We start from the raw sequence: 12,494 nt of genomic DNA, 5'->3' as shown, positions 1-12,494 counted from the left end.
CTTCTTTTTGCTGATGATGCTGTTGTGCAACACCAGGAGGTTTGAAGTTGAGAAGACATTAGAAGGTTTTTGGAAGACGACATGAAAAATAATGTTTGTAGTTTAAAGAAGATCAGGATTCATAGGTTAGTTTGCAAGAAGAGGGACTAAAGAACATGAATGTGTTTATATCCCTGAACTGTCGTCAGCGGGCCTACAGTTTGGAGCCACTGTTGATTAAACACATTGGAGGGTTGTATATTAATGGAGGATAAAGAAGGATGGACAGGATTACGAATGAGCATGTCAGAGGGACAGCACAGGTAGGACTGTTGGGAGACAAAGACAGAGAGGTGAGATTGAAATGGTTTGGACATTTCCAGAGGAGGGACCCAGGGTATATAGGGAGAAGGATGCTGAGGATGGAGCCATCAGTCAAGAGGAGAAGAGGGAGGACAAAGAGGAGATTTATGGATGTGCTGAGGGAGGATATGCAGGTGGTTGGTGTGACAGAAGATGATGTAGAGGACGGGGTGAGATGGAAACGGATTATCTGCTGTAGCACCCCCTAATGTGGGAATGCAGGGGGATTACAAAAAAATAATGTAAAACATGTAAAGCACTGTTGCTCTTCTAGTTTTTTAATTCTGTTTTTCCTTTATGCCAAGGATTGAACCAGCAATTTCAAATCAACTTATAGCATTAAAGCACATTAAAAAAGAAACACAACAGTTTTGCTTCCCACGGATACGGCTGCGCTGTCAGATGTGAGCTGCAGAGGGAATCACAGTTGTGACGTCACGGGTCGGTGTGAGTGTCTTTGACCATATACAGTCTGAGACAGAGAGGAACTTGCAGCCGCAACCATCAGCACCTAAAAAGGAAACAAAGCTGATTTTATTTCCACGTTGAAAAGACAGATGGAGAGGTGAACACAGTGAGAGATAAACTTATTTAAATGGGAAGATGAAGAAAAGGTGGATGAAAGAAAGGCACTGCGAGTGAACGAGTGACGCAAAATGAACTTTACAACCAGGAATCCTTTTAGTTCCTGGAACTAACTCAGCAGTACTTTTTCTTTTTCTTTTTTTTATTGTTTATTAACCTGAGTCCCACCCACTCATTATCTCCAATAAACCTGCACACTGTAAGCTGCAGTGAATGAATGGACAAATGGAGTGTCCCCTCCAGGTCATAAAAACAACAAATGTTATCTTCTTCTACGTCCCCAGAGTAAACGGGTGCATAATGAGGACAAACTGATTAAAATGTGGTGAATTTTGATGCATCGAATCAATCCAATAAACAACTTTGATTTACTTGTGTAATATTTCATAAACAAGTGTTCTACCTGCTGGATGGCTGATGGGAAATTAGGAGCAGGTGTGTTCAATTATCAAGTGAATATTAGTATTATGTATATAACGGCTGAGGGGATTCTTGTCATTTGATTGGTGGCTTGTACAGTAGTGTTCAGAATAATAGTAGTGCTATGTGACTAAAAAGATTTCATAGCCTTAAGAGTGTGCATATCATGAATGCTTGGTCTTGTTGGATTTGTGAGAATCTACTGAATCTACTGGTACCTTGTTTCCCATGTAACAATAAGAAATATACTCAAAACCTGGATTAATCTTTTTAGTCACATAGCACTACTATTATTCTGAACACTACTGTATGTCACATGACATGGATTAGCGTGCAGTTTTGGTGGTAAATAAATGTCGTATTGCACGCCCCGACCACCGCGCGTGCTCACATTACTGGTGGCGGCGTTTAGCTAAACATAGTGGAGTTTTTGCTGGTGGAAGACGATTTGAAGGAGCTAATTGAAGCTGCTAATTCTTCTACCCCCCCCCCCCCAAAAAACAACAACAAAAAAAAACAAAAAAACACAAATCCACTACGCTGTAAGGCGATTGGAGGCATGAAGAGCTGTTAGGATGAAAAGCCGGACAAATTTCTGACGTGATTTTTCGCTGGACTGAGGAACTACACACATCTTTTTTTTTCTTTTTTTTGGAAGTACATGAAGTCAGTGGACGGCATCATGGACTACTGAGAACAATTTTGGACTCTCATGTCTGTGTTGGACTGTTGAGCACCAGTGATGAACACCAAAATGTAAGTCCCTTTTCTGTTGTTTATAAATGAATAAAATATCAAATGACAAGGATGTATTTTAACCGTTATATAAAACAGATAATGAATGTTTTCATTCTTTCAATGGAATGAATATTTAATTCGGTGAAAGATAAAATGTACCATCTTTCACCTCATGAAATATTCGTACAATTGAAATCATAAAAATTCATTATTTATATATTAATCTATATGTTGGCACCATTAGCAGCAGGTTAGCATTAATTAGTAGATACCTTGGCGACATTAGGTTCGCTCAGGCAATAGACTGGTCATATATTTTCAAAATGTGCACCCAAGCATCCGTTATGAAAAACAGCACCCAGTCCTCAAAAATGTTCATGAACCAAATAACCAAACCAAAGTTAGCCTGTTAGTTGTAGCTTTGCATGTTGAGTATCTCGAACTGAGGGGCGTGTGCGGTCCCCGCCCAGGTCACTTCGGTCTTGCCAGCGCTCCAGTTGCTACACCTTGGCAGAGTAGCTGCGGTCTCTTGCTTGCACAACTGCCTCAACGTTTGGGTCATAACAAACCGTAACACATGTCTGCTTTCCACCACGTCGTCATTTTTTCTTTGCATTTTCACTTTGTTTGCTCTGTAGTTTGTCCAAAAAGAAAGTGCCATGTTTTTGATGGGGACATAAGAGGGCTGTCCCCGGATGTAGGAGTATTGCATCATGTGGGTCATGTTTTAACCTGTTCAACACAGACATTTATAATTTTGCCATTACAACTTTTTTTTTTTTTAAATGTTAAGTTGTGCAGCTAGCATCTGAGCAAGTGGGCTAACTAGACTAGCCTAGCATCTGCAGTGACTCAGCAAGTTTTCCAGTTTAGCTGGTTAGCACATAGCCAAGATAAACACAAGTGTTTTGAGCCATTTTGTGCATAATACAAGTCATACTAGGCTGCTAATCAGTTAGCGATTTTACAGAATAGTTCAACTTTGATGTGATTGTTAAGGATGTGTATGGCTGCGACTGATTTATGCTCATTATGAATTAATCTGTCACTTATGTTTTTATTCATTAATCAGTTAGTTGTTCGGTCCATGAAATTCCAGAACTGATGGATCAGAGAGCAGCAAAAAAAAAAACAAAAACCATATATTAGAAGCTATAAAAAGGACTATAAACGATTAATCAGTTATCAAATTAGTTGGCAGTTAATTCAATAACCAGTTAATCATTGCAGTTGTAAATGTTTGTGACTGCTAATAAGAACATTAGCTGTTTATTGACCCACAATGTCATGATGTCATAAAGTTTTCAATTCAATTTCAATTTATTGAGTTTACATAGCACCAAATTACATCAAAGCTGCCTCAAGGCACTTCATACAAGTAAGGTCTAGCCTTACCAACCCCTATAGCAAGAACACTGGCAACAGTAATAAGGAAAAACTCCCTCTGATGATAATGAGGAAGAAACCTCAAACAGACCAGACTCAAAGGGGTGAACCATTGCTTTGGCCATTCTAACAGTTATCAACAATGGTTTTTGCAAAGTTTTACAAAGCTGAAGAAACAGAAAACAGGAAATCAAACAACACAACTTTACAAGAACAAAAAGATTCATTTAATGAGAAGTCCACAAGGTGTTTGCACTACAGGCGGGGGTCATCCAGCAGTGCTCATGCCATTCAGTGGGCCTGTTCCCATGGCAGAGTCCATTCCACATCCATTTCAGTAACTATGCAGTCATCAAATCCAGCCTATGACGTCATGACGTCATCCGCACCTTGTACAGAGAGAAAAAACAATGAGTCAGCCAGAAAAACTATACACAGTAAAATACCCAGTGTTAAATGAACACTAACAGTGAACATATGGTCCCATTCTGACTGGAGTAGGACCAATCTCTGTTTTAGTATATCTTTACATGGAAACGGTGTCACACCACAAAGTTGTTTACATTTTGAGGAATCTCATATATATATATATATATATATATATATATATATATATATATATATATTTTTTTTTTTTTTTTTTTTTTGCATGCCAGCTTGTATTTCCTGTGAGTGCCTAAACTTGATCTGGAGCTGTTTAGACATGTGGTGAACTCCTCCCAGCCAGAGTCTGAAGCCTGGATTGAGTTCAGATGTGGTGTTTTAAAATGTGCTGATGTTACCTGAGCAGAGCTTGATTTATGTCACTCTGAGAAATTAGTAGGCAGCTTTCCAGAGTGTTTGCTGCACTGTGAAAGGTGACTGCAGTGCACGTACAGTACCTTGAAGTCCAAATGTGTGCACACGCACAGAAACTGCAGAGTCTGGTTTTGGTTGAGTGCAGAAAATGATGAAGCGGAGTCACAGTGAATCAAATGACTTTTTTCTGCTTTGATCGCAGTTTTTCAAAGTAAAAAAAGTGAATAAATGAAGTCCATAGTCTGACATCTGCATGTTAACACTTTCCATCCATTCTGATAAATGCTGGTGAAGTTTATGGAACGCGCTCTGTGCCTTCTCCTTTTATTTTCTCACACCCCCGTTCAGTGCTTGTGTGGACGTTGGGTAAAGGTGCAGCGTCCAGCGGCTCAGTTGCCCTTATTGGCAATAAAAGGTTTATGCACCTTGGTTGTGTGGATGATGCTGGGATGTTTGTGGATTCAGTGGATGCTCTGAGTGCCGGACTTGAGAAGCTGAGGGAGGAACCAGTGTCTGGGTTTGTGATTGTCCTGGATCAAGACTCAGATCCAGGCTTTTACGAGGTCAGTCAATAAAGTAACGGTCCTTTTTATTTTTTTCAAAACTATATGGATTTCATTCATATGTTTTTACGTCAGACATGCTTGAACCCTCGTGCGCATGGGTGAGTTTTTCCACGCCTGTCGGTGACGTCATTCGCCTGTGAGCACGCCTTGGGAAGGAGTGGTCCCGCCCCCTCGTCGGATTTTCATTGTCTGGAAATGGCGGAATGAAAAGGACTTTTTTCCATCAGAATTTTTTCAGAAGCTGTTAGAGACTGGCACCTGGAAACCATTCCAAAAATTTATCTGGCTTTCGGTGAAAATTTTACGGGCTTCACAGAGAATAAGGTCTGTTACTACAGCTTTAAGGACCCCTTTAAGGACGCTCAGCGCGCCGCGCTCCGAGCTGTGACGACGCGGCACAAGCCACCGGACCATTTCTAAACGGATGGCTGTGTGGATACGAGACTGTCATGTGCTCTTTCTCTGGTTATCACAAGAGCTGGACATCAGCCATTTTCCGGCAGATTTCACTTTTAACAAGAGATTTTGTCAGAAGTGTGTCTGTATGTGGTGAAACTTGTAGAGACGTTCACTTACCACAGTCATGTCTCTGGGTCCTCAGCCTTTGAGGTCCAGAGGCACCTGAGGTGTCTCGACAAAGATCTTTGGCAATGTTGACATCTTTGCAGGAGAACAAAGGTCCAAATCTTTAGGGTCCTGGTGCTTCCTGTCTTGCTGTGTACTTGTCTGACATGGACTCACTCTATCCAGTGACCTGATCTGACAACTAGATGTCTTAGGTCTCTGGAAGATCTTCGGCTACTTCTGAAATGACTTTATGTCAAATGATCAGTCACTCAGGGAGACTCAGACAAGGAGGATCCCTTGCATTGTGAGGGAACATCAGCTATGTGGCCATGTGCTGCATTTCTGTGAGCATGATTCACCACACAGGTGGCTGGAGAAGATAAAGGACACACCCACATTCCACATGGCTGCAGCAAATAGATGGTCACTTTGGAGAGGCCAAGACTGAAGTCAACTTCATGGGGTGGTGGAGATGTGGTGTGGGAACGTCACCATTTCTGTTTTCTTTACAGTTTATTTTATTCTGAAAATCTTCTGTGTGTTCTCCCAGGTAGCACCATGGTTTCATTTGCATTTAAAGTAGAATGTTAAGGAAGGTTCTGTGTGGTTTGTTGATGCCTGATCAGTGTTACAACCTTAAAGTAAACTTTTTTTTCCTCTCTGCAGGTGATATCACACAAAAGGGCTATGAAAAGAAGCGATCCAAGCTGATTGGAGCCTACTTCCCACAATCACCAGGTAGTCTCTGCATGGCCACGCCCACAACACTATCCTAAAAATGATCCTAATACTAAAGGTATGAATGTATCAGTAGTCTCAGATTTCAGTGTTGATTCAGCAGTCAGTCATTCATGAAGCTGTTTGAGTATCAGAGCCCAGGCAGCTCATTGAAGCTCACATCAATCATATCAATCACCACAAGATGGCGCTGCCATTGAATGAAGGGAAGGGGTTGATGTCAATTCTAGAACCACTCAACATTTCACATCTCTGTAGTAGGCAGTGTTGATGGGAAAAACCAACCAAAAAAACACATAAGGATGTGCGTCCCATGTAATGTTTTGAATGTTTTTGGGATAAATCGTGACACTTCTGACATGTTTATTGTCTAATAGTGACTGTGGAGAAGGGGACCACAGCAACACTGTACACTGGCAGATGCACCGGTACTATTACTGGAACCCACTGATGTGTTTGTGTGAGGGGTGTTGTCCGGGTGGGGGAATGTCAGGAAGTGCATCATGGGAAGGAATGGGGTGGGAAATGTGTGGTATTCACATTGAGGTCCATGGGTGGGGGGCATCCCCAGTTTACTGTGATCCCAACCCGACACTCCTCATTCCTTCTCATGACACACACTTTTCTCCACAGGCGCACGCGCGCACACACACAATTGCACTATTGTCTGGTGTTGAGTCCGGCGTGAGGGACCCTCGGCAGCACAGTGATTCCTTTTATACATTCCTTTTCCTGTGATAACCGTCAGAGCGAAGCCCCGTTCATCTGCACCGATTGCTCCAGAGTCGAGCAGATAGTGTTTGATTTCTACCTTTTACTCGTTTCAGAGTTTTTTAAGTAACCCAGGTTCAATCAGATTTAAGGGGAATCTACACTCCTGTTCAGTGTTGTTAGCACATCCAGAATTTAAAACACACAAATGAACCCATTTTGTGCAAAGTCATTGAACAAAAAAACAAAAAAGAATACTTTCACATTTGGCACAGTTATTGGCTTGTTTTCAGTGATTTGCAGAAAATCATCACTTTTGCAGACAAGTGGGAGTGGCTTCACAATATTAAGGGCACCAGAGGGTTGATGGATGCGCTGCACACTGTGTACATGTAAATATCAACATCACGTGACCATCATGAAATCATTCATGTCAGTCAGTCACAAACATTTTGCTGATGAATATATTCTTTAGATCATCTAACCAAGGCTTTTTGGTTGCCATGCTTTCCTTGTCTTTTACCTCTGACCAAACTACCCCAAATCTAATCCACCTCTAGATATATATCCAAGTAATATTTCCACCACGTTTGGATTAAGGAGCTTGTCACACGGAACTCATAACAATTTAGATTTAAGGTGTTAGTGAACATCCGATGATCCACCTGGATCCACCTGGATTACTTGTGTACTTCCGTGACCGGTTTCAAAGTATACAGCATTCGCGGCTGAGGGTATTTTAGCATTGCGTTATATTTGAGTTATCTTGTCCACAGACAGACACACCAGTGAAAACAAACTCTGTCGCTACTTCGCCACCATACAGGGTGAAAAAATAATCAAACTGCTAAGTGTCATTTAAGAATCATTTTGTTCAGTCCTATACTATTAACAGCCACAAATCACGCTGACATATAAAATGCAGCGTGGTGAAGAATCATGTGTAAGTTGGATGTGATTTGCCACTAAATGTGGAATCATTTGATGAAACACCAATTAAAAATGCGCCGCGGTGTCATCAGTGTTCCGGCATCTCACAGCGCATATGAACAATGGCTAGGATGTGGATGGCGTTGATCTAGCGAATTCACGGGTGATTATGATGATGACACGTTCTTCCAAGTTGAGAGGGTTATCTAGAGGAGGTGTAGCAGCTGTGATGAACTTCTGCCATGCCCCAGTGTTGTCCATACTTCACGAGGTTTGTTTACATTGGTGTTATGGTTAGAGGTCCAGATGGGACCAGACCGGTCAGGCAATGGACTCAAATGCTGGGAGCAATGATGAGAACAGGTGTGAGCGAAAGGAGATTTATCAATCAATCAATCAATCAATTTTTTTTATATAGCGCCAAATCACAACAAACAGTTGCCCCAAGGCGCTTTATATTGTAAGGCAAGGCCATACAATAATTATGTAAAACCCCAACGGTCAAAACGACCCCCTGTGAGCAAGCACTTGGCTACAGTGGGAAGGAAAAACTCCCTTTTAACAGGAAGAAACCTCCAGCAGAACCAGGCTCAGGGAGGGGCAGTCTTCTGCTGGGACTGGTTGGGGCTGAGGGAGAGAACCAGGAAAAAGACATGCTGTGGAGGGGAGCAGAGATCGATCACTAATGATTAAATGCTATGTTACTGGTTAATGGTACTATGAGGTCCCTAAGATAAGATGGGACCTGATTATTCAAAACCTTATAAGTAAGAAGAAGAATTTTAAATTCTATTCTAGAATTAACAGGAAGCCAATGAAGAGAGGCCAATATGGGTGAGATATGCTCTCTCCTTCTAGTCCCCGTCAGTACTCCAGCATTTTGAATTAACTGAAGGCTTTTTAGGAAACTTTTAGGACAACCTGATAATAATGAATTACAATAGTCCAGCCTAGAGGAAATAAATGCATGATTAGTTTTTTCAGCATCACTCTGAGACAAGACCTTTCTGATTTTAGAGATATTGCGTAAATGCAAAAAAGCAGTTCTACATACTTGTTTAATATGCGCTTTGAATGACATATCCTGATCAAAAATGACTCCAAGATTTCTCACAGTATTACTAGAGGTCAGGGTAATGCCATCCAGATCATTTGTAACCTTCACTAATGCTGTTTCTGTACTATGATGAATTCTAAAACCTGACTGAAACTCTTCAAATAGACCATTCCTCTGCAGATGATCAGTTAGCTGTTTTACAACTACCCTTTCAAGAATTTTTGAGAGAAAAGGAAGGTTGGAGATTGGCCTATAATTAGCTAAGATAGCTGGGTCAAGTGATGGCTTTTTAAGTAATGGTTTAATTACTGCCACCTTAAAAGCCTGTGGTACATAGCCAACTAACAAAGATAGATTGATCATATTTAAGATCGAAGCATTAAATAATGGTAGGGCTTCCTTGAGCAGCCTGGTAGGAATGGGGTCTAATAAACATGTTGATGGTTTGGATGAAGTAACTAATGAAAATAACTCAGACAGAACAATCGGAGAGAAAGAGTCTAACCAAATACCGGCATCACTGAAAGCAGCCAAAGATAATGATACGTCTTTGGGATGGTTATGAGTAATTTTTTCTCTAATAGTTAAAATTTTGTTAGCAAAGAAAGTCATGAAGTCATTACTAGTTAAAGTTAATGGAATACTCAGCTCAGTAGAGCTCTGACTCTTTGTCAGCCTGGCTACAGTGCTGAAAAGAAACCTGGGGTTGTTCTTATTTTCTTCAATTAGTGATGAGTAGAAAGATGTCCTAGCTTTACGGAGGGCTTTTTTATAGAGCAACAGGCTCTTTTTCCAGGCTAAGTGAAGATCTTCTAAATTAGTAAGACGCCATTTCCTCTCCAACTTACGGGTTATCTGCTTTAAGCTACGAGTTTGTGAGTTATACCACGGAGTCAGGCACTTCTGATTTAAAGCTCTCTTTTTTAGAGGAGCTACAGCATCCAAAGTTGTCTTCAATGAGGATTATGTACAATAATGAGTAACAAAGGAATAATAATGCTGAAGCTGGTGATGGTGCCTGCAGAGTTGAGACAGGGCCCGCTCGGAGCGGTGAAAAGCCGGGAGCTGCAGTGCAAACAAACCAGGTTTGGGAGTTAGAGAGTGGATTGAAATCCAGGACAGCACAGGACAGGAACCGTAGCCAGGTGGCCGCACAGAGCCGAGGACAAAGGAATGTTCTGAGGGAGGAGCAGAACAAAGGTGAGTGAATGCACTCGTAACACTGGAAGCCTTTAACAAATGAATGTTCTGCGTTTGCACGGAGGCTTAATGCAGGAGTGTTCAAAGTTCAGGAATTGTTCAGAGGTCAGCAGTGTAATTAAGCTGCAGCACTTATGATGCAGTTCAATTTACTTGGAACTTGACTTGGAAGTTCTTAGTAGTTCTGCTTACATTTCGCTCACAGGAGCTGAATGAGAGGCGGATTCTCACAAACTCAGAGACGACAGGAACTTAGCTGACTGGAGCAGAGTGGCACACTCTGAGGCTGACTGCAGATGAACAGCGGCACAGCTGTGAGTTCCAAAAGTGACGTAGTAGTTACAGGTAGTGGTGTGGAAGCCAGGAGACATTGCGGCATGGAAGTTACACAGGAAGGTGTCTGTAGACACCAAAGGTGAAAGTACTCTATTGCGGAAAATACAGCGGCCAGGTTACCTTTGAGAGAAGCTGCGGGAAGCTCAGAATTCATGCTGAGGGCATCTCAGGGAAATCTCTGAAGACAGAGCTCAATGCAGAGACAGAGGTAGCTCATGAAAGCATCGGTAGAATCTAGCAAAGACTAAGCTCAAAGCCATGGTTTAGACTTAGACTTTCTTAATTGTCATTGCACAAGAACACAACAGTGAGTCTGGCAACAAAATGTCATTGCTTGGCTACCGGAGTACTCAGTACACTGGAACAAGTTATAAATACATATATATATATATATATATATATATATATATATATATATATATATATATATATATATATATATATATATAGAAATGAGTGCAAATAGAGCTAAATTTAAAATCAGTATAAAAATAATTCAATATATAGTTAGCAGCAGTGTCTGGAGTATTGCACAGATAGTATTGCACTGAAGTTTTCTTCAAACAGTACCAACAGTCTGGAGGAGGGCAGGACAGTGGGGTTAAGTGGCGTTTAACAGTCTGATGGCCAGTGAAAAATAACTGTTTTTGAATCTGGCTGTTTCTGCAGCACATGCTGCGGAACCTCCTGCCAGAAGCCAGCGGAGACAACAGTCCATGTTGGGGTCGGAGAGGATCCGTTGAGCTCTGGCTCGGCATCGCCTGTGGGCAATGTCTTGGATGGGGGTAGTGGAGTCCCAATGATCTTCTCCACTGTCCTCACCACTCTCTGCAAGGACTTCCAGTCTGAAGCCTGACAGCTCCCAGACCAGACGGAGATGCAGCTGGTCAGCAGGCCCTCAATGGTCCCTCTATAGAAGGTGGAGAGGATGGGAGAAGGGAGGGAGGCTCTTCTCATCTGTTGCAGGAAATGCAGATGTTGCTAAGCTCTCTTTGCCAGGGAGGTGGTGTGAAGTGACCAGCTGAGGTTGTCTGTAATGTGCACCCCCAGGAACTTGGTGCTGCTGACAACCCCCACCGCTGTGTCGTTGATGAGGAGTGGTGTGTGGCTGGGTCGGGATCTCCTGAAGTCAACAATGAGATCTTTTGTTTTGTTGACATTCAGGAGCAAGTTGTTTGTCTTACACCAGGCCACCAGATGTCGCACCTCCTCTCTATAGGGCCAGTCATTATTATCCTGTATGAGGCCCACAACTGTTGTATCATCCGCATACTTCAGTATGTGGTTGGTGTTGTACCTTGGACGACAGTCATGGGTCAACAAGGTGAACAGCAGGGGGCTCAGGACACAGCCTTGGAGGAAGCCGGTGTTCAGGGAGATGACACTGGAGGTGTTGTTCCCCACACAGACAGACTGGGTTCTGCCGGTGAGGAAATCCAGCAGCCCGTTGCACAGGGGCGTGTTGAGGCCCAGTTGGCCCAGTTTACATACCAGGTCCTGGGGGATGATCATGTTGACTGCTGAGCTGAAGTCCAGGAACAGCATCTGCACATGGGTGTTCTTCTCCTCCAGGTGCTCCAGGCTCAGATGGACAGCAGTAGCCGGGATTTAAGTAGCCTGCTCATGATCAGGAGCTCATGAATCACAGGTGCGAGACGTTTATTAATCTCAAGTGCACCTCGGCTCTGTAGCGCGCCACCTGGAGGGAAAACAGACAAACAACACACAAGAGGAGACAGGGCAAGGGCAAAGGTTGACCACAACAATTGGGCCTTGAACCTGAACTCTGCTGAAACAGACCTCTTGCATGAGTCACAGACTGCGAGATGGCGTGAGCTTCACATGTACGAAACAGCGAATTGACAATATCTCATTTGTTTTTTGTTGTAAAAGGAATGTGTGGAACATTTCATCTTTTATATTTTGTTGAGCCACAGGATGAAGTACAAGGTTGTAATCAAAATTTTATAGCATCTAAAACTTTAGCACAGTACTAAATATATGCACTATATTTGTGTATTTCAGCTAGAACGATAAAGTAGATTATGTTTAAACTCTTAAACTCTGACAACGCTTAAACAACTGCCCTTTGGACAGTTTGGATTTAGACAGTTTGTAGC

General features: G+C 42.3%; 1 protein-coding gene across 2 annotated transcripts in view; it reads left to right on the top strand.

Moving 5' to 3' along the window:
- Positions 1-12,494, top strand: part of LOC117522697 (disco-interacting protein 2 homolog C) — a 427,709-nt gene that overhangs the window by 235,223 nt on the left and 179,992 nt on the right. For both annotated transcript variants that reach the window (XM_034184153.1, XM_034184154.1), the window contains exon 2: positions 6,069-6,140. In XM_034184153.1, coding sequence (XP_034040044.1) covers positions 6,069-6,140 — 72 coding nt within the window. The remainder of the gene's footprint in view (positions 1-6,068; positions 6,141-12,494) is intronic.

This window comes from Thalassophryne amazonica, chromosome 12 (assembly GCF_902500255.1).
Source record: "Thalassophryne amazonica chromosome 12, fThaAma1.1, whole genome shotgun sequence".
In the NCBI taxonomy this organism is placed as follows: Eukaryota; Metazoa; Chordata; class Actinopteri; order Batrachoidiformes; family Batrachoididae; genus Thalassophryne; species Thalassophryne amazonica.
The sequence above is the reverse complement of the archived record's forward strand: the minus strand, read 5'-3'. Positions and strand labels throughout refer to the sequence as shown.